Genomic DNA, 25713 nt, shown 5'->3' on the forward strand with positions numbered 1-25713 from the left:
TAGTTGTGGCTACTGAAATTCGCGTGATCTGCCTAAAAATTGTGTGACATTTCTGGTAATACTATGTCGTGATCCCCGCCAAATAAGAATCTTCTGAATGTACTTAAATATTGTTTATTGCGTAAAGTAAATTAAAGGATAGTATAACGTTGGAGAGATGCTTTCGCTTGAGCATCGGAATACGAAGTGTTAGCAATATTGAAGCTCCACCTTGTAAAAGAGGGTGCAAGGTTGAGCTTAAGCAGATGCGGCCAGCGTGACGCGTACAGCGACGATGGGCCCGACCAGTGCGACGCCATAAACAGCATAAATTGGCATCGGGGTCCTTAGGAGTTTCCCAAAAGGACAAGAGGGGACTTTTCCACGGGACGGAAAGTCAGTCGATTACAGACACGAGCATTACTATTTCAAAAGCCACTAGTCTCAGTCACGGAGTCCAGTTCGAAACAGTTGAATCTCCAATATCTTTAATTTAGTTGAATAAATATTATTTATAAAAGGTTGTTCAATTATCCTTGTGTCCATTACAGGTACACCTATCATTCCTGTTCCCACTAATCAAAGAGTAGTCGTTGGTGAAAAAGGAGAAGACTTCCAGTTGAATTAGTAACATTCACACACCACTACGAACCACACACCACAACCACCTAACGGCGAAGCAAAGAAATTTTCAATTCACCTTCACCAAATGTTGCTTTGGTTCAGCCTGTCTGCACTGGTAATCCGGTGAAAGTGCCGTGATAAAACTGCAGACGCGAAACAACCGCGACGCAGACAACCAGGGCCAGACGATGACCGTGGTCCAGCAAACGTTGAATATTAAATTCAATTTGTTTAGTCGTAGACGTCCCAGCAACGACGCGAAGCGACGCGTGTTTCCATCTCGCGGATTTACATAAGTGACTTATGGTCAGTGGGTATTACCCCCGATGGCGAGGGTGCCGCGCTCGGATATCTTTGATGTGACGTTCACGTAGGGATTCAAATGGGGTTACCTTTACCTCACCGACACTCATTTCACCGACTTCAAAGCGCTTTTAGGCGCTAATGAAACGGTTAAGGCGGTACTCTGGTGTACCCGCCCGTTTTCAACGTCATCTTCGAGAATTTATTTAACAAAAACCATAAGGTTATACTGTCTGGCGTTTTGCCTGCATATTAAGCTATGTTTTAAGTAATACTCAGAATTTTTTTGTGTTTTTTTATCCCATAGGTATGTACATATATTGTCGTGAACCCGGGGAGGAACAAATTCAAACACTTGTTTATGACAAAAATAACGTCTTTATTAAACAGCCTATTAGAGGCGACTTGACTGTACAAAGTACCAGAGCTTTCTGACTCTCGTTCGCGAGACTCGAAAAGAACGTTGACAAACTGAAGAATGCTATTGGTGGTTAGTAATAGTAATCGAAAGGATCTTTCGAATTATTCCTAGTTTTGACATTTCACAAAAACTTGATGGGAGATGTTGAGAAACGGAATTTTTTCTTACCAATACAATTCCTTGGCCCATCGCCAAAAGGTATGTAATGCATTGGATTTCGAGCCGCTAAGGTATCACCGTTGAATCTTTCTGGGATAAAAGCGTCTGGATTTGGATAAATATTAGAATCCCTATGAATTGCGAATACTGAGATCGGTATGTTCCCTTGTAAGTAGTATGTTGCATCGTAATATATCGAAGACAATTGAAGAGTCCTTGTAGAAAACACTGTACTTGCCAAAAGAGAAAAAATAAATTCTGTCGGGGAATGTTCTACGTGCCAATGGTAATACGATAGTATAGAATTTGTTTTTTAGCACTTACAGTGTTTTCTACCAGGACTCTTCAATTATTTACCAACACACATGCCGTACTGTCGCTATTAAGTAAAGAAAAAATGACTTATTGAAAATAGCCTGCGTCTATAACGAAACAAGTTCTTTTACCTTATTTTTCTGTAAGGACTCGTGATGTAATGCAATATTGATGGTGACGGCGTATCTTCCGTGTTAAACCCGCCACGTAACAGTGCAATACGATTTAAAACTAAACTTATATAGTTAGCTTATGTCACACAAAATATACTATATAGTACGGTTGCTCTGATAAAAGTAAGGCCGAGATCAGATATATTGGCCGGTCACGGTTCGTTTTTACGAAAAGCGATCGAGGAGAAATCAGCCACCATCATCGTGGAACCACCACCAAGGATCGTGGATTTGTCAGTTCGAATTCCGCGGCCCGCGAAGGGCACGGCGGGGTAACCGGAACGCTGCTCGGCTCCGTCTGTGCGAAACCGTGCGGCTGTTATTTATTCTTAGCGTAATAATTGTGTGCGTTACTAAGCTATGTTTAGACCAATACGAGATGAAGCTGTCGCGAAAGAATATTCGCATTCTGACCAATAAAACTCCCGAATTCTTTCAGACCTAACCCACGCCGGGTTACCTTTACCTCGCCGACAATCATTTCATCGACAATCATCTCACCGACAATGTTTCTATCAACACAGTGATGTCGGTGGTTTGATAAAAATAACAATCATTAATCATGGTACGCACCAGAAGTTGATATCGTTAAGTAAACATTGTCGGTGAAATAACTGTCGGCGAAATGATTGTCGGTGAGGTAAAGGTAATACATTCAAACGAGGGATGGTCGTTACAAGGACCGGTGTAGAATATCATACGCACGTATTTCGTTTCATAGCACGCGTGCTGGGGTTGCTTCCATTACCGCCTCGAATTAGCGGCCAGAGTTCAAGACTGCATAGATATTACCGTATTATTTTTTTTTTTAAATTACTCTGCATCCTTGGAGCGTTAGCTTTCATCGCGGAATATTGATCCTTCGCTCACGATTACTTTACAAGATGAAGTTGATGACTGTAACAGCCGGTCTTGAGAAAGACCTTCTATGCAACTTTGGCAGATAAAAACTAAACTTGCTAACTGGATCATTGCTGCGTCAGAGATTAGCTCGTTATGCCCACATTCGCTTTGCTACATACGACACGATGCCATAGTAACACTTTTGCACAAATCTAGCGAATAAAAATGTTAACGATGAGTTGGCAGATCTTGCAAACGCGCTTGCAAATGACATGCGAATTCATAGTGTAATAAGGATAATTGAACTACCTTTTATGAATAATATTTATAAAGATATATTTATTCAACTAAATTAAAGATATTGGAGATTCAACTGTTTCGAACTGGACTCCGTGACTGAGACTGGTGGCTTTTGAAATAGTAATGCTCGTGAATAAGGGAATGCAATGGGGTTTTAAAGGTTTAGGATTGTAAGAGAGGGGATAGAGATGATGACGGGATAGGGCAGAAGTTTACATAGCTCAAAAGTAGTTACTCTGATTCATGTTTGCAGAGATAGTCAGATAAGTGAAGGGTCGGTACATTACAATAGGTTAAATATGACAAACCCAATTAAAAGGTTAAATATAAACCAGATGTAGTTGTGCTTTAAAGTACAATAGCTGAAAGGGAAAGGTTTCAGTTACAAGAAAAGCAACACCCGGCAGTGCGCGAGGCCGCGAAACTGCGGTCCACGGGTCATTGAAATATTGGAAGCAACAGGGGACCAAGAAACGCAACCGTGAAACATAATCCCAGATTTCATGCGAAGATTATCAGTAGTGGCCGTGGGAGGGATCAAAATGGAAGCTGCGTAGCAACCCCCCGTAGTTGAAGGGTGGCACACCAGGCAGTAACAATTTTTCACTCATAATTAACTGTCACTGGCCAACGGTCAAGTAATCAAAATGGAAACAGAAATCCATCACATGTTACGACGATCGACGCGTACCACAACTGCTCTACGCCGGCAACGTGAAATTAAAGGCGCTGTGAGATAACAATATTCAGTGTCATGAAGTATCATAAATAATCATATCATAAAAAAGATACCAGAATGCCTGGATACTTAGGATATCTCCATACATGAGTAATCACTCATTCTCGAAAACGAAGCACATTCATTCCAACAACAAAAATACAGTTGCAGCTACATATATGTTAATAATACATACATCATGGGCAGTAGTATAGTAAAGAGAGTTCTAACCCAAATTTCAGTTTTGCGTTCAATACACATTCAGAGTGGTACGATAGACGTTCAATACACGTTCAAAGTGGTACGATAGACGTTCAGAGTGGTACGATAGGCGTTCAGAGTGGTACGATAGACGTTCAGAGTGATACGATACACGTTCAGAGTGGCACGATAGACGTTCAGAGTAGTACGATAGATGTTCAATACACCTATGGCGTCAGTACCACTCTGAACGTGTATTGAACGTCTATCGTACCACTCTGAACGACTATCGTATCACTCTGAACGACTATCGTATCACTCTGAACGTCTATCGTACCACTCTGAACGTGTATTGAACGCAAAACTCAAATTTGGGTTAGACCTCTCTTTACTATACTACTATGGGCAATCAAAATCTCCGTACAAAATTCATAGAACTTGCCCAGCGCCCCGAGTCACCCTTAATTAATTCCTCCGCGAAACAGCGAGGCGCGGGGAAGTGGTAAGAAAAAATTGCACAAACTTTGCAATTCTTCCTGTTCATGGGGGAACACGACACCGTAATAAATGCGTCGGTTACCTTTTCGTCGACGCGGCGCGCATAGTAACGAGGTCGGCTACGATCCCCATCCGCCGATTTCATTTTCCGCGGCGAATCGTCCGCTCTGCTCGCGCGAGCCGACGATTTCTGTCTCGCGGCGGGCGCGGGAATGCTTCCCTATCAGCAACGACCAAGCTTTATCAGATAAAGTCGCGCTATCGGTCTTCGGCAAATAAGGGAACCGCTGACAGTTCGGCAATGACACACACCGCCCGTAGTTACGACGGCGTACGTGCCGCGGCAGTTGTATTTTTTCTCTCCCTTCGCTCCGCGCGCCCGTGATTTCAGTTTCGCCCCCGCGCGTTGTAAGGACGAGTCGGGTGAGTAAATTCAGCACGATCGATTTGAATATGTTCGTTCGCGTGCACCTCTGTAGGTGTGGGCGTCAAGTGAAGAGGACTAATTTAAATGTCGGGAGCTAGACGCAAGTTTTTGGGTGAACGAAAACGGACATTCATTTTCGATCCAGTGAAGATAAAGCTGGGTAGATTGCTCGCGAAATAGGGCTGCATGGACCGACACTGGCTGATGAGTTGATATTCGTGTCATCAATGTGGTGTAATTTAGTGTAAAGTATAAATTTTGTACGAATGTACCTACACCGCTGGAACTGCGTCTGATATCTGATGGATGAATTCACGTAGATATTGTTTAAGTCACCAGCTTTGATAACCAACCACCTGATTAAATACTATTCTTATCTCGCGACTGTGACTTCTATCTGTCGTTGTTGCTAATGTCTTTAATGCTGGCATTTATCGCCATACTTATATTCGAATAATTCGTAACTAATATCAGAAAGTGTTCAACCTTGAAGCAGGTAATATAGGTGTAGGTTATATTCAATTGCTACAAAAGTCTCCAAACGTTGACGAGAAACATTCGATGGCTATTCTTAAACTGTATTAAGGGGACCTTCCGGTCTAGAGCCCAAAAAAATAGGTGATCTTTAGGAATTAATTACAGGAAAACTATTATATATAATTTAATGGGACTTTTTGCATTGTATTAAGGATGTCTTAAATTACGGAAATATATTTTTTGTTTTATAATTAATGATTGCAGACGGCACTGGGGAGTGGTTAAAGTGAAGGCGTCAAAAAACTGGAAAAAAAAATCGATTTTTAGACCGGAACCTCCCCTTAATATAATACGTAATTATCGTTCTCAGATCATGGACACCCTCTACCCGAATCTGTACGAGAGATTCAAAAGCGAGGGCCTCTGCCCCGTTTGCCTGATGGAAATGGAGCTTGCGCCCAGATACACCTGCACCAATGGCCACACGATATGTTACCGTTGCAAGCCTTATTATTACGGCTGCCCAACGTGTCATTCATCGCTGGAGATGGAGATGCCTGCCTCAAACGTCGGTCCATCTTACTCGCCACCACCCACTCATTTCTTACCCCATGCCCTGCCACGGAATATCCGTGTGCACGAGCCGTGCGCACCGCCGATGGATGATTTTCTCCACCACGAGAGGAACTGGCTTCCACCTACGGCCACTGAAAGCCAGCAACTCAGATCCTGCCTGTACGCTCATCTAGGATGTTGCGTGAACGTACCAGAATACCTGGCAGACATACACGAATCTCGGTAAGCAGGATCAAATTACTAGCTGCTCAGCTTTATCGCGTTAGAACTTTCAGCGGCTGTCCGGTATGATCCGTGACCTTTTGGAACTTGATTTCAACGTTCTGCTGGCTTCAAGTAGCTCAATGAAGAGAATCTGGGGAATCGTCAGGGATTCGAATAAAGAATGCGCTCCGAAATGAATTCCACTGTCGACTCGTCTTTCAGATGCCAATTTCGGCCTCACCTAGAGGAGGAGCAGCTTCCCACGGACCTGGCGCACCGACACGACGACTTGGTTGAGTGCAAGCACCGAGTCGTGGGCTGCAGGGTACGCGCGCCCACCTGGAGGATATCGATCCACGAGGATCACTGCAACTATAAGGGACAGTTTGAAGAACTGACCGATATCAACGAGGTGTTAGATGGGGTAACGATCACGGACGACGAGTACGGCGACCCAGAGGAGTTGGTGGAGTGCAAATACAGGAAATACGGCTGCAGGGTCAACATGCCGCGAAGACGGAAGCTGATGCACCAACAGAAATGCAACTACGGGAAATACGACGAGGGGGACTGTCACTCGACCTCCTCGGAGGGCGACTACGATCCTGACGAACAAGTCCCGTGCAGGTGGAGCGAATACGGCTGCAGGGTAAAACCGAAACGTAGTCGAGTAGAGACGCACGAAGAAAAGTGCAATTACAAAATGGAAGAATGCGCTTACAAAGACAACGGGTGCGACGCCCTCTTCCAGCCATCTAGAAAGTACGCTCACGAGAGATCGTGCTCGTTCGCCGATTAGTTTCCCCTGAATTAGACGTGTTGGTATAAAGGCAAATTATAGCACAGAATAGCTCATTGATATTCGTAGGTGGATTTTGGAATTTAAATTTCAGGGAGAATGTTATTAAATGGTAGAAATGCATCTGTTACTTTAGTCTTAGGGTTCTAAATATTTAGTAGAGGAACGTTTTAAAAAAGTAGTGTACGAGAAGTTGCTTTTAGAAGGTGTTTTTAGTGTGGCATTCGTAATGCTTAGAAAATTGTTTATGAATGTATCAAAGTAATAATTCGTACGAAATAAATGAAATATGTTTCGTTAAAGGGTATGGAGTACTGCTTGAAGAGTAGTTAATAAAATTCTGAGGAAAGGAAGGTCCCTTAGTTTTAGCTAAAGCATTGTACTGGCGCATAAATGCTCCGTCATCTTTTTTACTCTTCATAATCGAAGCTTTATTTATGCGGGACGTTTCGTAATACGCGAGGACGAAGCGTTCTTAATCTTACTGGCGCATAACGGGAAGACGTACAAGCTACCTTGGTACTTCGAAGTATCGACTCAGGCACACATTGCTCGAGAAGGGCGTGCTCGCACATCGAATACCGCAATATTAATTACGATACCATTAATTAGGTTACCGTGGGGGAAGTTTGTCTGATCCGTGGCAGTAGCCCTTCTAAAGGCGTGCAAAATTATCTCTGAAAGGGATGTAACATTGGAAACATTAACCCTTCGTTGTCACACGGGGTGTATTGTACCTCAAGAATAATTTTCTAGTTAAAATGTCGTGTCTTCTCGACTCCTAAAGAGGATTTATCCCGAGAAAAAAATTTTTAAAAATAAAAAAAATTAAAAAATCGCTTTTTTCTCACAGCCGTGGAAAATCGCTCATTTTCAACTACAAATTTTATCATTTCAAAATTTACACTTCTAGAAAAAGACTATTAGTTCATGATTGTATAAATATTACGAACGTACAATTATCACTGAAAAGTTCAAAGATTCAAAAATACGAGAATGGTAACTCGAAAAAAAATGACGCTGGGGTACAGTGAACTCCGTGTGACCAACTTGTGATTATAAGAAGGTGTGACCACGGAGGGTTAATCAAAATACTTCCATTCAGATAAACCCAAGTCTAATCAAAATAGAAATTTTCCAGGGAAATAAATTCCATTCATTTAAAAATCCATTCTGTTCAAATTCTTATCACTTCCTCGTCGTCTCCACAGCCAAAGATTCACCCCACCGAAGGACAACCCTACTGCCTAAATCAATAACAACCCCCAGGTAACATATCCAATAACTGCGACCAAAACAAGGGACACCGAATTCACGTAGCCATCCAATACACCAAGGTCTTAAGACACAAAATTAAAACGCGCGAAGAGATGCAGACAATGAAACAGTAACCGCATCCGAAGGGAAACGGATCCCGCTACTCCGGGGTTAACAGGTGGCCTCGTTTTAAACGGAAATATCGACGCAGCTCGGCAACGAAGGAATGTAATCCAACGATCTAATTAATTCCCGCCAGGCCCCCGCCGCGAATTAGACAAACGGCTCGGTACGCCTCGGACGGGAATAAAGCGCGCTTCCACGCCTGTCGCGCGCTGCATTCGTAAGGAAGTTTAGAAACCCCATTAACCGCGATTTCCAAGAACTCCGGGGGATTACACCAGCGGAGCTTATTCTCTTACCAGTAGGCAGGGAACACTTCCTAAAACGCGCTTATCCATCTCGGTCTCTCCCCCGTACACCGTCCTGCCGCCTCTCGCGTTGTATCGCCGACGAGACGGCGAAACTTACACTGCCATTCGGGGGATGATCCGTGCCACGATCGCCCGGAATGATGGGAATGACGGCGTGGCTGGGATATCGAACACCTGCAAGCTAATGGTGCAGCCTCCCCAGCCGCCAATCATCGCGCAGTTTCGTGGCATCGCAACGCCACACTGGGCATTTATAGCGGCCATTTATAAGGGCGGCGAGAAAAAGCTTGGCAGGGCGAGCTGTCTTAAACGTGACTGCGTTCACGCTCCCGTCGAGAGACGGTTGGATCCTCTAAGGTCTTTTACTCGAACGATAAATCCTGTTGGACGCGTTTCTGTCCGTGTTCCTTTAGATTTCCAGAGAGCAGGCTAGTCGTTGTAGTGCCAGCATGCCGATGAATCTCTGAACGAGGTTCTTGCACCTTTGGATGGGGAATAGGATGACGACGGTGTGTTGTTCGAGGTTGAGGTGGTGGGGGAAGGATGAGATGAAGAGGTACATGAAAAGTAAATCGAAGCGGAGTGATTGATTGACGTGGATGCTGCAAAAGTGCGGTGCAAACGAGAGGAGCAGGTATTGGCGAAACGAATAGGAAAACAATCCATTTTGAGATTAATAATTTTGTTTACACTATTAGTGTAATTGTTATTGATTTAGGAGTTAGATCGCGTAAGTGGTCTGCTAATTATTCTCAACGCCGTATTTCCTTTTACAGATATAAAGGAAAAGTACGATTCGAGGGGAAAAAAGATTCGACGGAACATGAAAATCTCAAAAGATTCCGGGGTCTCGGAGGTACACCTTTCTAGATACCTACTACATAAATATCGAACGAACCGGAAAACGGATAAACTCTTGTCCGTTCACGGTCCAGGGAAGCTGTCGCGGAGTCTGCCAGAACTTTAACGGTCAAGGGTGACCCAGCCGCTGGACAAAAGGGAATAGAGGCTGTTTTACATAGTAAAGACCAAGGAGGCCTACCAACGCCACCCAACTGGATTCTTAAAGAGGATATTCGCTCCCGAAATACGAAGACGCAAAGCCGCGGAGAGCGACTGAAGCGCTCCACTTTCATTTCCTCTCGTATTACTTTAATAACTCCCTGCTGACGCAAGATCCAGTCAGGCATTCCAAATTTGTATGCACTTTTTCCAACTTCGCTAGTAACAAGCGGGGCCCTTCGCTAATAACTGTTCAGTCAAAGCTCGATTGGGAAAATCGATTTGTAAGGACGCTTTGTAAAATGTACACTCTCCTTTCCTCGACTTGCGCCAATAAATTAGCCAACTAATCGAGAACTGGAGTTTCAGTCTTCAGAGTTCTTGAGCGAGCAGAAATTTCAGGTTCCATCTACGCGACGAATATTAATAAAAGACGAGGCACGAGGGTAATTAACAATCGACCTTGGCGTAGTTCCTCGAGGCCAAAATTTTCATCTAAAGCGACATTGCGTCGCTGGTATAAATAAATCAAAGTTGGCCGATGAAAGGCAAGGAAATCAGTAGCTGTGTTCAAGAGTCTATGCTAAGGTAGACGCGAGTTAGTCGCGGTGGTGCGGGGTGAAAAAGGGTGGCGAAAGGGGTGCGAGTAAATTGCACCCCTGGGGAACAGGCCTGACGAGTGGCACGAAGGGCCACGGCAAGCCAGAAGTCAGGCAACTTTAATTAAGACACAGGTGTCTCCTGCCTATAGATACAGAGCTTCTCGAGGAAGAACACACGACACTGCAATTTCTTCATCACTGCCGGCAAAATGTCTAAAAAGGCAAGTTAATGGTATATAGTGCTGGTGGAAAGAGAATTTAAAATTGGTACTTTTTTATACGCATGCAGTATACGTATATGTTTTATAATACTTTTGCCATCGTTTACGTTTGAAACTTTCATTGACACCATTTTTGCACCAATGATTATACGTACAGTGGCGGAGGAAAAAAAGTTTACAACTTTTAAAATCGCATAACTTTCTTAGAATTGGTGGAAACGATATGATTTTTTTTTAGAAGCTAGAAGGATTAGTTTGCTAAGTGACGTGTTTCATCGTTTTGAAAAAAAAAATGCATTTGGTGGGAATAGCAAGATGAATAGTAAAGGTTGTTTTTTAAACTTTTTTTTGAGCCTTTAATGAAAATCCAAATACCCGTTTGTAGATTGAAGTAAATTGTATACATGCCTCAAATTTCATTAAAATCAGTTAACGTTGCTCCGAGCTACAAACCTTTAAAGATCGCGGAATAAGGTCGAGAATCGCTGATTTCGAGAATTTCCACGATTTTCGACCTTACTCCGCGATCTTTAAAGGTTTGCAGCTTAGAGCAACGTCAACCGATTTTAATGAAATTTTAGGCATGTATACAACTTACTTCAATCTACAAACGGTTTTTTTTTTAATTTTCATTACAGGCTGAAAAAAAATTTAAAAAACAACCTTTACTATTCTTCTTGAATTTTTTTCAAAACGACGAAACACTTCACTTAGAAAACTAATCCTTCTAGCTTCTCAAAAAAAAAACTCATGTCGTTTGGACCAATTCTAAAAAAGTTATGCGATTTTAAAAGTTGTAAACTTTCTTTCGTCCGCCACTGTATATACTTTAATGTTACTTTCATTTTATCGACGAAATTGCTAATACTAAAAAGTTCCTGTGACTCTGATCGTAACTTGGTGTTTGAAGAACTATTCTCGCAACGGTCAAGTTCGATGTCTGATGCCAAAAGAATGCGTCCCCCAACTCCGAAAATGCTAACGATTTCAGGTCTGAAGTGAATTTAATGGCAGACGGGGACTCCTTGCCGGAAATCCAGATACAATATCTCAGTCACAATGCCGACTGGTTTCCTAACCCGAGAATCGCCTTAATGCATGTATTCATACAGTAAGCTCGCGTTTTGAATCAGAAGCATAGGTAGAATAGGTGCTACGAGGATTTTGACACTGTGCGCCACCCTCTTTGACAAAGCAACTCCGTCTCGTCGGATATCGTGCGGTTCTTTCATTCGAAGGCCATCCAAATAACTAAATCCTCGCTGGCAAACCATGACACCCAGCAGTGTCTTTGTTATAGCTTTCATAAAGGCTGTTGGGAACTCCTATCCGCCAGCAAGTGTCAAATATTTGAAAGTCGCATTACCTCGTTACACAAGGAACCTGAAATTACACGGTGCTCGAAAAAGTCTGAATTCCTAAAAATTAAACTCCAGCGAAAGTCAATTAGCTTCCCCCGGTACTTTATGCATATTGATGTTAGGGTACAGAATCTCTAATAAATGAACGTCGGGAACTCCCTCTGCTACGAGGATTTATCTCCCAGAAGGCTGTTCGAAGGAAAAGGTATTGTATACAATTAACAATTAGAGCAATTACGAACTCTGAGAAATCGACCTGGGAAATTGAGAGATTCCCTTATAGGTTTAGAAAAGCTCGGCCCTTCTAAGAGTTCGGATTTATGAGGTGGCTCGGCAATAAAGAGGCACTCGTTGCCCTCGCGTGCCTAATTTGCGCCGCAGCGATCGGTATTAATGACTCGATTACATTTCGATCCCTTCAACTAACCGCCTGTTGCGTAATACCCAGCCACGGAGGACATTAACGTTGTCTATGTTCTGCAACTAACCGTCGATCATCGACCGTGGATCATAGGAAGGCCCACGAGACCGTCTATAAACTATCAGAACCGAGCTCATGTGGTGGCCACGGGTTCTGGACCATAATTTTCTCACATAAATACATCTCGCCTAGGTAAAACCGAGTATCTCGGGTCAGTCCAAGGTCTGCTACACGCGAGCCCCATAATTCACCGAGGCGTTACTCTCGCTGCGCAGGAGGGAAAACAGTCGTATCTCAATTTTGTCAGGACATAACTATCAACGTCCCGGTAACGAGAAAATCCAGGATGGCGGTGATTCCGTGAACGGGGGAACAGCACACGATGATTGGATACCATCGGAACCTCGGATCCCGTGGCACGTGCACGATTACCACCCATCGATGTGATCGCGACTAAAACGGGGCCTGCTTGTCGAGCGTGGCCACGATATTACCGAAAAACAGCAGCTAGACCAGGGGAAATTGTGATAATCTAAATATAATCGGTGGTCGAGAGTGCGTCGATGGTGTCAGGGGTGAATCTGAACAGTGAAAGAAGTAGAAAATGTAAAAATATATGAAAAATATAGATGGTACTTCTATTGGAAATTGGTTATTAAATAAATGAGCCCTTTATATTTTATATTTTAGTTTTATTTCACGACTAGGAAAGATTGTCTTTCTAACACGGTATACCGAACAGAAGTGAGCTCTTCTCTAACAACGGACTGCTTTATCACCGTTGCCGGATTTTGAAAGAAAAAGACGCTTTACAGATGTATCATTATCTTTTACTATATTCAGGCTTCCCTGAATGTTGAATCACTAATAATTATAGTAATCCAACAACTTCTACTAGTTATTCTAACAGATCTGGAGAACAGTGACTCTTACGTGACAGCTAATTTGCCCGAAGTCTTTTTATAGACAACTGTGAATCAACTTCTGAAGTTTTGCGATCATAAAAGCGTTCTATGTGCCAGTGAGAAGTAAAGCACAGCTATTCTACCCCTAAGATGTTTGAATTTATTGCTAATTAAATGCAGTGTTATTCGCTGCAAGTTCATCCGCAACCCCTGCCTTTAAATACGTTTATTTGGTATAAAACAATCCCCTTGGTCCTGAACACCATGCTTCAACCGGCTCTCGGCTATTACATTAACAACGCCGATACTTGTTTCCGCGCACGTACCTGACAAACGACTTCCGCGCCCAAAGTTTATCAAGAGGGAAAGTCCCCTGGCACGAGATTAAAATTTTTAATATAACTCTTTGAGTGGAGAAGACGCTCTGTTGTCGATAGAAACGCAGCGCGAGAGGAAGAGCATCCGAGGGAGACGAAGCACGCGGGAAGGAGCGAATTTAATGAAACGCGAGAAAGCCGGAATAAAAGTGTATTTGTAATGCAAATACGTCCACGGAGCAGCCTCCGGGGGCCGAAAAATGAAAAGACCGAAACAGGCTGGGAACGAAATCGACCGTCCCATCGCTCTCGCTTAATCCGATTTCAGATTCTTCGACGTCTCCGAATCACGCCCCCGCCGCCTCCCGCGGCCTGCAATCTTGCCTAAAAATCCTGATTCCTTTCTTTTAATTACCTCGGGGACTCGACCGATCGTCAAGCCGAGAGCACGACTGGAATCTTTTATTAAACGAACTCTGAATCCGCTAGGGTAGCAGCGTTCAAGCTATACCCAATCTTACGCTCTATTCTATATTGTTCGAGCTTTATTGGGAGGCTATATGGGGACGAAAGTGATTAAGATGTTGAGTAAAAGTTGAAACTCGCAGTATTGTTAATTGAAGAGTCCTTGTAGAAAACTCTTAACCGCCGAAATTAAAAAAAAAAATATCGAAAAATGTTCTACGTGCCAGTGGTAATACTATATAGTATGGAATTTGATGTTTGGCACTAACAGTGTTTTCCACAAGCACTCTTCAACTGTGAAGTCACTATTTCGATTGGACAATCTGGAGGTGGTGTGTTTAAAGTAAAAGTGAGGAAGAAAACGACAAATATTTTATTTGTTTGCGTTAATTCTGCGTAGTTCCGACAAGCGTAATAGTTAGATTTGATTTCAGTCTTCTATCCGCCTGAACTTCGGGTAGGTATTGCAATAACACTTACCCCAAATTAAAGAAAACAGCAATTCCTTTTTAAAACCCAATATCGCGAACAGCCAGTGTAATCCGGTATTGAATCCCGATAAACATCTTTTCCCCGGCGAATAATATCGCCCCTTCGCGCCGTCTTAAGCGTGCAAAACCCATCAGACAAATATTATTGGAGCTTCCTCGACGAAGATGTTCGCGCAGGGAAAGGGACGGAAGAGTACAGGGCGAGTGTCGAGAATCGAAGGAATCATTATTTACCGAGAGCTGGCTATAGTCCTCTTCGACGGGATGCATTGTCGAATTAAGGGCTTTTGTGACAGCGAATGGCTGAGGCGCACAATGCGTTCGACTCTCTTTCACTCCCTCCGCCGCTCTACCCTCTTTCCCTCCCGCTGGATCGTACACACTTTCCCTCTTTCTATATCTCCGTACACTTGGCCCTACCCTCCGCGCAAATCGCTTTGACAGTTGCCTCCCAAATGAAAGCACTTTTCCGCCGAATAGACAAAATAAATCGAGGCCCCCCTCCCCCTCTCCTATACAATGTCGATGATTTCGTAACAATGCGTGTCTGCCCGGCGTCGACCTACGCACGAATAAATACGCAACCCCGCCGCGGAAAAATCCCTATTGCCACGGGGATCAAGCTCCGCGCCCATTCCGCCCCTTTATCGACTATCACACGAATGTAATCACAATTCCCTTCGATCATCGGATATCACGGCTCCGCCCGGTTCTCCCCAATTAATCTTATTGATTCTACACCGAAAGTTAAATTGGATATCATAGATCTCGGACTCGTAATCTGATCCGATTGGAAACCAAAAACTATTGGAGAAGCCTCTATGTATTTCATTATTTCATTGTGCATGTGAACCTCCTTTGACAAACGTAGACCGAAATATTTATCAATTTGTGGAAGTTTCGAAATATTATGACTCTTGAAATTTCCCGAAAAAATAAGTTAAAAAAGGATTATAATATAAACTCGTTCGGTGAGACGAATAAATAGCAAAAATTCCGCGCATGGCCCCTGGAAATCGAGAGGAAAAGCGACGCCGCCGAAAGGCCAGGGGCGCTTGTTCTTCTGGTGATTTATCGATGATAATTAAAGAGCCGAACGTCACCACCGGCTGCGTGTCGATGACCAATGGCCGCTGCGTGAGGCTCGTATTAATAGTACCTTTTAATAGCCACCCAGGGGCCTCGATTCAGCGGCCATTTCCGGCGTTAAATAAATACGTCGCCGACCATGTGCACGCGTAACCAGGCCCGTGATTTTATGCAAATTACCCATCGACACCAATATGCGCGGTAACCGGCCGCGCCCTTAAAAAGAAAATTAAACGGTACATTAATCATAGCATTCGTACGTTCCGATTAATACCCTCGATTCCCGTTTATTTGAACACGAATGTGCTGCACGCTTATTCCCAGCCACCAATTACCTTGCGCTAAAACCGTTTAACAGGTGGAACACTCAGTCGTGGATGTACCGTAATAAAAAAAAAAAAAAAACGCTGCCTATTATCGTTCTCGCGTACCCGTTATTGCGCTTCTCGCAGAACGACTCTCAGAACTCTCGAAATGCACTTTTAGGGTAAACGCACGAGTACCTGGAAGCCCTTCTGGACGTGTTTCAGGGGAGTATCGAGAGACGTTGCGCGGAAAGCGCTAAGGACGGGGCAGAGAAGGAGGGGGCGCCTTTTTAATGACACACACAGGTGTCGGAATCCCTGTGGAAAATGAGCTATCCATAATGCCTCGTCTTTCGACGTTATACGCGTGCCACCAGAGTATCGCGTACTCCACTTTCGCGATAAGAGGCTCGGGCTTCGCCGTTGAATATTCCCTTTCGCTGCGATGCCCCGCAAAAAGCGTAATTACGGAGCAGGACATTATCGCCGATAATCGCCCGCGGAACGTCTTTCTATTCTATCCTTGGCACCGTTACTAGCACCCTTCTGTGTTCTACTTGCGTTTGCATTCACTACTGAATATATCCCTTTCGGAGATAAGATTGTAAAGTTCGCACCGTGTGTTAGCTATCAACACACGCGCGAAAGATGATTCCTTCTCTTGGGGTTGTAAGGCCCAAGTGACTTCGTGGTACGCGGTGCTGACAACTCTGTCACTCGCCAAATTAATTTTGAGTGATTGTTTAAGTTACTCGACGAGAAGAAAACTTGCTGGTCCGTATGACAAGAGTAAGAATGTCTTTGATCGTTGATCTTACAAGGAGAGTATTTTAGGTGTCCGCCTCCGATCATTTTGATTTTTGGATATGTTATAGAGGACCGAAAAATAAGAAATACGTGTTTTTTTATTTTTCCCCGTTTTCATATTTGGGGGGTGAAAACTGCGTTCAAAAGTTAGGGTTGAAAAATCATTTTTGTGGAATATCTCGAGAAGTATTAGAGATAGGGGAATAGTGTCAATGGACGAATTTTGTGTCTTTGAATGTGAAATATGACTGACTCACCAGATTTTCAAAAATCCACAAAAATGATTTTTCAACCCTAACTTTGAACGCAGTTTTCACCCCCCAAATATGAAAACGGGGAAAAATAAAAAAACACGTATTTCTTATTTTTCGGTCCTCTATAACATATCCAAAAATCAAAATGATCGGAGGCGGACACCTAAAATACTCTCCTTGTTAGTCACGAATGTTTGACTAGATCACGCGAAGTCAACCATATCGTGTGCATCAGTGGCGTGCTGAATGAGTTTGCCCCGAGAGATCGACGCGTTCGTTCGAGAGACGATTGAATTCTGTCTCGTCCAGCCTTTTTCGACGTCGAAGGTAGACAAGACATCAGAATTTCGGGAGGTGTCAAGTTGCTGATTGGCTAGTCTTTCCTTGAAAGGAAGGAGACTTCCTTTTCGAATTTGATAGTGGAGGAGGAAGCCTCTCCTTTTTGGTGACGTAGCAAGGGAAGAACCAGACCTTTGACTAGCAAACCTAGCTAATGTGTTTAGTCGAAGCGTTCAGCCAGGGTCACGGTTTATGACTGTATTGTTCGCGAGTTAGCGGTGGACGACGGTATATACTGATCCAAACTTGCTGCATACCACCCGCTGACAGAGCAATTTAACGGATTATCTCAGGGCAAAAGCAGTTGAAATAGTCGAAAAAAAAAACGGCACGATGTCGATTGCCTCTTAGTCACCTGGCAGGCAAATGGTTCCCGACGAACGCTTCGAGAACGAGCAATTGCCCACCGCAAAAGACGAATTTTCGCCTCGCTCTGAGTCCGCCTTTGTCTCGTGAGACGGAACACCGTGATGCACTGAGATTTTCACCAGGATATTAGAGAAAAATTCTGCCGATACCTTGATAGGTACGAGTTTTAGAATACCAGTCTTCTCAGGTTCGGGGACTTGTGCTCAAAGGTTCACGTGACTACTTTCTTGAATTTTTGTTTGATAAAAGCAAACTTTCAAGCAGCTTTATTTCTTGCTATCGTCACACGATGTCGTACTCAGCGTGGCCACGTGCGAGTTGGAAGCTGTCCGGAGAACAGCTTCCTTTTCTTCGCGACGCATTAGTTGCAGGGACTCTGACGAACCAATTAAATAAATGGTGGTGGATTGTACACCCGATGGCAGGGCGGCGTCGGGGCGCCTCCATCCGCGACGCCTCGGCGTTTCTTCCATTAAGGTCCGCCCCCCATCTTGCAAAGCAACATCGGGGCCACTCTCAGCCCTTGCTCGTCCTCTTTCGACGCCTCGTCGCCGTCGTTGTCATCGGCGGCGTTACTGGAATTACATTGAATCCACAAAGGGTTGCGAGAAGACTTTCATCAATGCATACGACGCCCCCATTGTTCCTCCCGTAAGATTGATCTCTCTGGCTTCCTCAATCTACCCCATAGAATTACGGGGCGAAACACGTCTTTGAAATTCCGCGCCCTTCTTATCACTGCCAAGGTATACATCCTCCGATGCTGGTTGAAACGTTTACCCTCCGCGGATACATATTTGCCAATCTGTGCGCAGAATATTGTGTTCAAATCGCGCGTCACAATTAGTGTGGTTCCCACAGCGAGGGAGAAGATTTAATGGCCCATAAAAATCGAAGAGGATCGAAGGGATTCGTCGCGCAGATCGCCTGTGATAATCAAGAACTTCTCGACAGGGCAACGCCGAGAACGTTTCCCTCGGAAGGGGTAAGCGAAGCTGAGAACATTCCCCCGGGTAAAAATATGTTCCCTGTGAGATCGTTTCCTCTTTTTGATCGAGTGGCCTCGGCCAGTATGCCACGGCTGCGGAGCAGGGGATGCCGGGTTGAATTGTAATAATGCACCTGCATCGCCAAGCAACGTTATACACACACCCTCCTCTCGCCAGATGGATTTAGGTGCGCTATCTCTCGAGGAGGCCGCGGAGGAAACGTATGAAAGCTCGGATGCGAAATACGAAGCGAAAGTACACGGACGGGGGCGCGGAGCAAAGGAAACAGGCGGTTCCTATTTAGTGCTTCCACGTCGGCTATGTCAACGTTATTATACCGCAGATTCCCAAGGGAGCGGCGGCGCTCTCGGGGCCGCGGCGCGAGAGGGGGTGTGACCACGACGAATACATCGCAAAAGTGGTTTTTTAAATTATGGATAAAGTGTAACGCTTGCGGAACATGGAACAGCGGGGGGAGTGGAGAGGTTAGCCACGCTTTGAGCAGGCCTGTAAATTATAACGACGCCTTGCAAAACCGCGAAGAAGGGCGCTCTAAATTTAACAGCTTATTTCCGAAGTGCCTTCAGACTGACAAATACGAAGCAGAGGGAATCGTAATATTTGTTCAATCAGCCGGGCGTGATTAATCAGAAATAACGAGCGTGCTAATGCGACAGTATTTAAGTTTCTTGTTTCGCTAGATTTTAACGCGATGTATGATTTCTCGTGGGAAAAGCAAATATTGAATACAACGAGTAGTTAGATGGAAGGTTAAATAATTACAGATGAACTGGCTCTGCATGTTCTTATGTAAAAATATGAATGTGTAATGTTACGCATGTGTGAAACGTATCTGTGGTAACTAATGCTCGCATTTTCCGGCAGCTGGAAATCCTTCAATAATGTATCACGGAGTTCTGTACGTATAAGCGGCTAGAAACCGCGCGCGGGCTCCTTTAATAAGTGATGAGGCGTAACGATATCAAAACATAGAGACAGGAAAACCTCTGCCTCCAGAGACCCATTCTTCTTGCCCTTGCAATCGCGAATGAAGGAGGAAGACTTCCAGGTAGGATATTCGGGATAACCGTGGCAATAACCGTTTCGACCCTCGACACAGAGTGAGATTGAAGCTTCTTTTATTCCTGAACGCGCACGAGCCTCCGCGTGGGCCCGCTCAAGGTGATGAGTTTAATGAAATTTCTCTGCTAGTGTTATTCGCGAGCTTTCCAGCAGTATAATAAAATCTAATTCACATTGGAACACTAGAATCAACTTCGCATCGGAGACGGCTGACTACAGCCGTACCTGTACCACTTACAAGGGGACCACAGTAGGGATTGCAATACCGGTAAATCGTGAGAAATACCATAAAATTTTTACCGGTAATTTGCCAAATTTTTACCGGTAATTCGATAAATTACATATAGCAATATAGCGCATATATGCGTTCATTAATTCCATCGACATCTACTACGTTATCAGTAAAAAACACTTCAATTACTAATAAAGACGAAAACCGAAGTGTCTCATGAAGGACCAACTCTGATCCAAAAGAAAACTAAGAATCTGAATCAGTCGTGAAAAAATGGACGTATTTTCAAGTAGAAAAAGTAAAGAGAAAATATATACTATGAATGGCATATGATTTCTTAATGCCTACCCGGCCAACAAGTGTAGAATCTGAGAGCGCTTTATCCGTGGCTGGATTATTTTGTACAAAAGTTAGGTAGCGATCAGGAGACCAAAGTTTAGACGAATTAGGTATGTTTTTGCGTGCTTATTTGATAAAAAGAATTGTTAAATAAAAAATATTTAATTATGTATGTAAGTTAAGATTCTTTTCATTGTTTTCGTGGTGACGATCCATATTAATAAGTATTGTCAATAGTTATACAAATATATCTATTTTGTGTTATATTATTTTATATTTTATGTTCAGAATAGTTTTATTTCCATATATTTTTTATAATGCTCGATTAGAGTTAAAAAAAAATTTTTTTTTGTAATGTTTACCCTTATATTTTCAATACCTTAAAAAATACCGGTAAATCATCGGTAAACCGGTTTTGATTAAAAATTTTACCGAATTACCGGTAATTGAAAAAGTCGGTAATTTTGCAATCCCTAGACCACAGCAAGTATCGCGCGCCGATTTTCATCGCTGAACATCGCAGATATATCGGGAGTCTACGTGATCAGTCGAACACGGGTGAAATATTATCAATTTCTTCAACTACAAGGGAAGTATCGCTAACGATTCTAAAATCGGTGCGTACCACTTGGCATGGTCCCCTTTTTCAGACACGCGTGGCTGGCGCTCGGTTTTAATAAGCCACGTAACTGTAAGAGCGAATTATCGTAAATTCAGCTCGAACGATCACCATAAAGAGGTGGCTACGTTATCGGGAACCAAATACGCCGGCCTATCAAGCGCCCCAGCCCCGGCAGGAAACGTTTACGGATGAATACAAAAGCAGTGGAGCGTGCTCGTTAAAAATCAGCAAGCTTCGGTCGTGAAAACACGCTTAACGATTCCAACGAATACGTAAAGTCCATTGATGGGGACCCTTCGTAAGACGTGGCTGCTCCCTTCGCGTCGAGGAACGAGCATTAGCCCGACACGCTCGCGTTTTTACGACAGCAAGACGAAATACCTACAAAGTACAGTCGACAGCTACGTTCACGGGCTCGCCGGTTTGCTCGCCTTTGTAAGAAACCCACTGGCCTGGGCGCTAGCGAGTGGAAAAGGAAACAAGAAGCGGCGATGGAATTTTTCCTCGAACTCTGGAGAAAATAAATAACATCCCTAGGAAGGGTGGTCCAGGGGCTAAGAGGAACTGTTGACTGGAAATATATCAAACCGTTCGTTTGGATGCTCGTCTCGGCCTGTCAGAGTGTGTTTTATGTGGTCCGCCGGATCACAGAAACAATAATTCAGAAAGATTTAGCGTTCCACGTGATTTCTCTTCGTGTATACTTCTCGATGGGATAGTCGAGCTTGTTTACAGTCCTCCTGAGGGGAGTACGTAACGAAACGGGGAATAGGTAGCTGGCATACCTTTAGATACTTGGTTTGTTTATGTGTTTAATATTAACAAGGGGTGTTCGGTTGCCCGAACACTCCGTGTTTTTGTTAAACCGTACAGGTTTCTTGAAGACATCAATAGAAGTATCAGGAAATTTTTCTTTCCTGCCCACTTTCGGTTCTTCGAGGTGAAAACATCCCTTAACCCTTTCGATGCGTATTTCAATTCTCGGACGATTCTTGAAAAGTGTAAATTTTACATCATAAAGAAAGTACTTAATTTTCAACTTTTTTTGCCATTTTACATGTTCATCACAGTACAAGAGAATACATTTTTTTAAATGCGCGGACTATAGTCGAAATCGGCATCGAACGAGAATGTAGCGGCGTTCGAGTATAGTCGAAGAACGCAGCGAAAGGGTTAAAGGTTAATGCGGTTAACTTTCTGGAAACTGTAGTAGATAACTGTAGTAGAAGACTGTTACCTCAGTAATTTAATTTAATTTGAATTAATTTAAGCACCTTTGGTGCTGTGATTAGGTCTCAGGGCTCAGACTGTTTTGTTTGTTTTTATTTATTTTATTTCACTTAATTTTATTTTATTTTATGTTATTTTATGTTTTTATTATATTTACTTTATCTTTGTACTAATTTGCTCTATACTTTGTATCTAAAGGGTTCTCCCGTTAATTTAATAATAATAATAATAATAACTTAACTTACGTATACCTATTTTTACGCGCATCTATCTGTTTTATGTTTATCATTTTATGTTTTTGTTATATTTACTTTATCTTTGTACTAATTTGCTCTATACTTTGTATCTAAAGGGTTCTCCCGTTAATTTAATAATAATAATAATAATAATAACTTAACTTACGTATACCTATTTTTACGCGCATCTATCAAATACCACATTAATCAATACCTTCGTCAAATTCCCTGCGTGCCGAATTCGAAACGCTACCAAACACACGAACAACCGAAAGAATTTGCTCATCATCTTTCAGATCGATATCGTTAGTGTCGAACCGGCGTGCCCGCGCGCTAAAAGAAGGCGCGTTAAGCGGCAGGAGGACGCGGAGAAAGTTCGCAGCGCGGAAATTGGATTCAGAGCGGCCGCAAAGGGACGCGACGGACGGGCGAGCTCGGGCCAGCAGAACGATTCGATATTCGAGCGAGAACGGTTAAATTGAGTCTAGCCGGTCCTGGACTTGGAGTGGTACTTGCCAAGGGTGCCCCCTCGCCCCTAACTGCGCGCGGATCGCCGAGTCAAGTTGCTGTGCAATTCTATCGAGGGGCCTACAGAAGCTAATTGGCCGGTCAGCCCTTCGCCAGGGCTGCTGCCAGTTAGGTCCCGAGTATTGCGACAATGCAATTTACGTATACGCTGCGGTCCATTCACCGGCGAAACCTCAATTCCGTTCAGGAAACGAAGAAGGATCCCTTTCAAGGGGACGCCAGCCCCGTGGATCTGCTGGCTTACCGATTATCGTGCACCACGGGGATACGTGGCTGCCACGCGAAAAAGGACCCTGTATAGGGAGAGTTCGGGATCGAGAGGATTGGTGAGCTCCATCGAGAAGTTCTCGTGAAAATTCAACTTCAATAGAGGGGGGTTGAAACTGTTGAAAGGCGAAACGCGCAACGATAATCGCATGGGAACTGTGGGACGTAAACGATCGCGAGGATTCTGGGTTTCGAAGAATCATTGAAGAGAGGAGGGTGGTTCGAGTGAACGTTTGATCGAAAGTTAGTTATGAACATAGTTATGATAGAGAGTTGTCTAGATGACCTAGTCAGTGGAGGAATATAGCGAGGGGTTTTAATGGTGATTGCAGGGTGAGTGGTATGACGTTTTAGAAGAAGTATAGGTTTATACTTATTCAGAAATGGTAATTGCGCGTGGGGCAAGTGTCGAGGAAGATGTAGAGCGAATGAGAGAATTTGGAAACTTTGTTAAGCTGGATGCTGTTGTGAGCTTTATATTAAAAGATTGGCCTTTGAAATTATTTAAAAAAACCCTTGTCATAAAGAAGTGTTTACATGGTAAAGCTTTTGAAGAAACCCTCAAGTAAAGGCGGAAAAACCAGAGAGTTGTGAAACAGTTTTCCCCCAGCGTCCTCTGCAGAAAAGCTTCGGGAATTAAGCTTGCTCCGCGGATACAGAAACCATAATGTGGATTACTGCATTAAAGACATAAGTTGTTCCGGGCTATAGTTTGTATAAACATTCACTTTTTGTATTTCCCAAGCTTGCACTACAGACTGAATTGCATACTTTGCGAATTTGAAAGGCCAGATATTGATCGAACGCTCCACTCACTTACGGCTGATAAAAGCACGAGCTGTCCGCAAGTAGATAAAGAAGAGTTTCAGCCGATAATGCAGTTGAAAGCTCGAGAGCTTGCGCAGAATTATCAACAGTAGAGGCAACGCTGGCAACAGCCCTCCGTACTTATCGCAATGCAGGGCAGTATCGACTACTGTACGGCGTACAAAAGCAAAGAAGAAGGTGTTGGAAATGGAAAGCACAGCAATTGAAAATAACAAAGGCACGTTTCCTAGCGCAAAATTAATGCAACTGTAAGAAATATGCGACAAGCCTACATTCTTTTAGTAAAAGCTTGCAACAGATGAATGCAAATGAAAGCTCGACTGAAAATTCTTAAGCAACATAAAGGATTTTAATTTCAAACAAATAATGAAAGCCATGATTATTATACAGTTATGGAGGCAGCGAAAAGAATAAAATTTCTCGTATAACATGCTAGTGGAAGGCATCCGAGGAAGCCCAATAATATTCACTTCCCATGAACGTAAATAAATTGCTTTACAACAGAAAGTTTTCAATCACACACGTTGCCTCTTGTGTTAGATCTTTTACGAATAAATTACTGAATTTATTAAATTAATTAACATTTAAGAATAAAAATGAGAAATACGTAGAATGTATACGCGAGACGATCTTTAAACGACTTCGTTCAGTTTTTGTGTAACTCTCGGCGCCGAATATAACAGATATTAATAAAAATTAAAATACGCGCGTGATCGAGCAGAATGCGAGTTCGGTAAAAAAGAGGTGTTAATTAAACCGCCGTCAGACCCGTCCCTGCAACTCTTCATTTTCCTTCCTATTATTTCCCATCGGTGGTCAATTCCAATTATTAGATTAGAACGTATTTATCATCACGTTGAATATTGTGCTTGGAAAAAAGGGGGGGGGGTACCGATTCATCGCTTCTCAGCGACAGCTATCGAATTTCTCATTAATTGCACGGCGTAACGCAAATAGGGGAAGCAACAAAATATAAAAATCGTTGGACAGGGCCGTCGAGAGCTTGATGTGTTCCGCGCGAAAGATTGCGAAAAGCTTGATACACCATATTATCGGAAAAAATTCTTATATCGCGAATATTCGCTCGAACCTCTTTGATCTTCGTCTCTTTTAGCAACGAACGTGTCTCTGTAGAAATTTATAAAAAACAGACTCGAAGCTGTTTTACACTTCTCCGTGACGACCATATCAGAATCCCAATTTCAATAACTAATTCCAGACAATTTGCAAGGCGAGAGAAATATATGTAAATCACACTTCCCCCTTCGGCCTTACCTCTGACACCTTTCTTCTTCTTATTTCTATTCGCTTCTTTTGAAGAAGTAGAATCCATAAGATTTAATCACTTTCGATTACTTCTGTTCATCCCCGTGCATTTGACTCGGATGGTTCCTTCGCGCAGCCCGAAACTAGCGTAATAACGTCGATGGAAATCGTAAACGCTGCGGAAGTCAATCGCCATGGAAAAGACAAGTCGTTTTAACGATTCTCAATCTCCGGATTGGATTGCGTTGCGTCTCGAGGCGGGAAGGAAACGATCCAATGGTGAATTTCCGTCGGTTCGTTTCCGTCTTCGCCGAGGTTTAGTCATGGAACGCACTACCAATTGCAACCTGGTTACTGTATACTGTAATATTGGATTTCGCCGACCGTCATTACGAGCACTCGGAGACGTTACAACTATTACAATAATACGCCCTGGT

The 25713-nt window shown here is 43.4% G+C and overlaps 2 protein-coding genes across 2 annotated transcripts in view; one reads left to right on the forward strand and one right to left on the reverse strand.

Annotated features, from left to right (window-relative positions):
• Window positions 1-25713, reverse strand: part of Hwt (SH2 domain-containing adapter heavyweight) — a 215497-nt gene that overhangs the window by 137847 nt on the left and 51937 nt on the right. The window lies entirely within an intron of this gene.
• On the forward strand, window positions 4817-7319 carry LOC143366753 (uncharacterized). Its single transcript, XM_076808099.1, has 3 exons — window positions 4817-5457; window positions 5809-6236; window positions 6441-7319. The coding sequence occupies exons 2-3, from the start codon at window positions 5812-5814 to the stop codon at window positions 7015-7017; spliced, it is 1002 nt and encodes a 333-aa protein (XP_076664214.1). The 5' UTR covers window positions 4817-5457; window positions 5809-5811; the 3' UTR covers window positions 7018-7319.

This window comes from Andrena cerasifolii, chromosome 3 (genome assembly GCF_050908995.1).
Source record: "Andrena cerasifolii isolate SP2316 chromosome 3, iyAndCera1_principal, whole genome shotgun sequence".
Taxonomy (NCBI): Eukaryota; Metazoa; Arthropoda; class Insecta; order Hymenoptera; family Andrenidae; genus Andrena; species Andrena cerasifolii.

Bases quoted from the DNA above. Each gene is read 5' to 3' on its own strand.
- LOC143366753 (XM_076808099.1), top strand. From the start codon at position 5,812: ATGGACACCCTCTACCCGAATCTGTACGAGAGATTCAAAAGCGAGGGC. The intron at 6,237-6,440 runs GTAAGCAGGATC...CTCGTCTTTCAG, and splicing joins GCAGACATACACGAATCTCG to ATGCCAATTTCGGCCTCACC.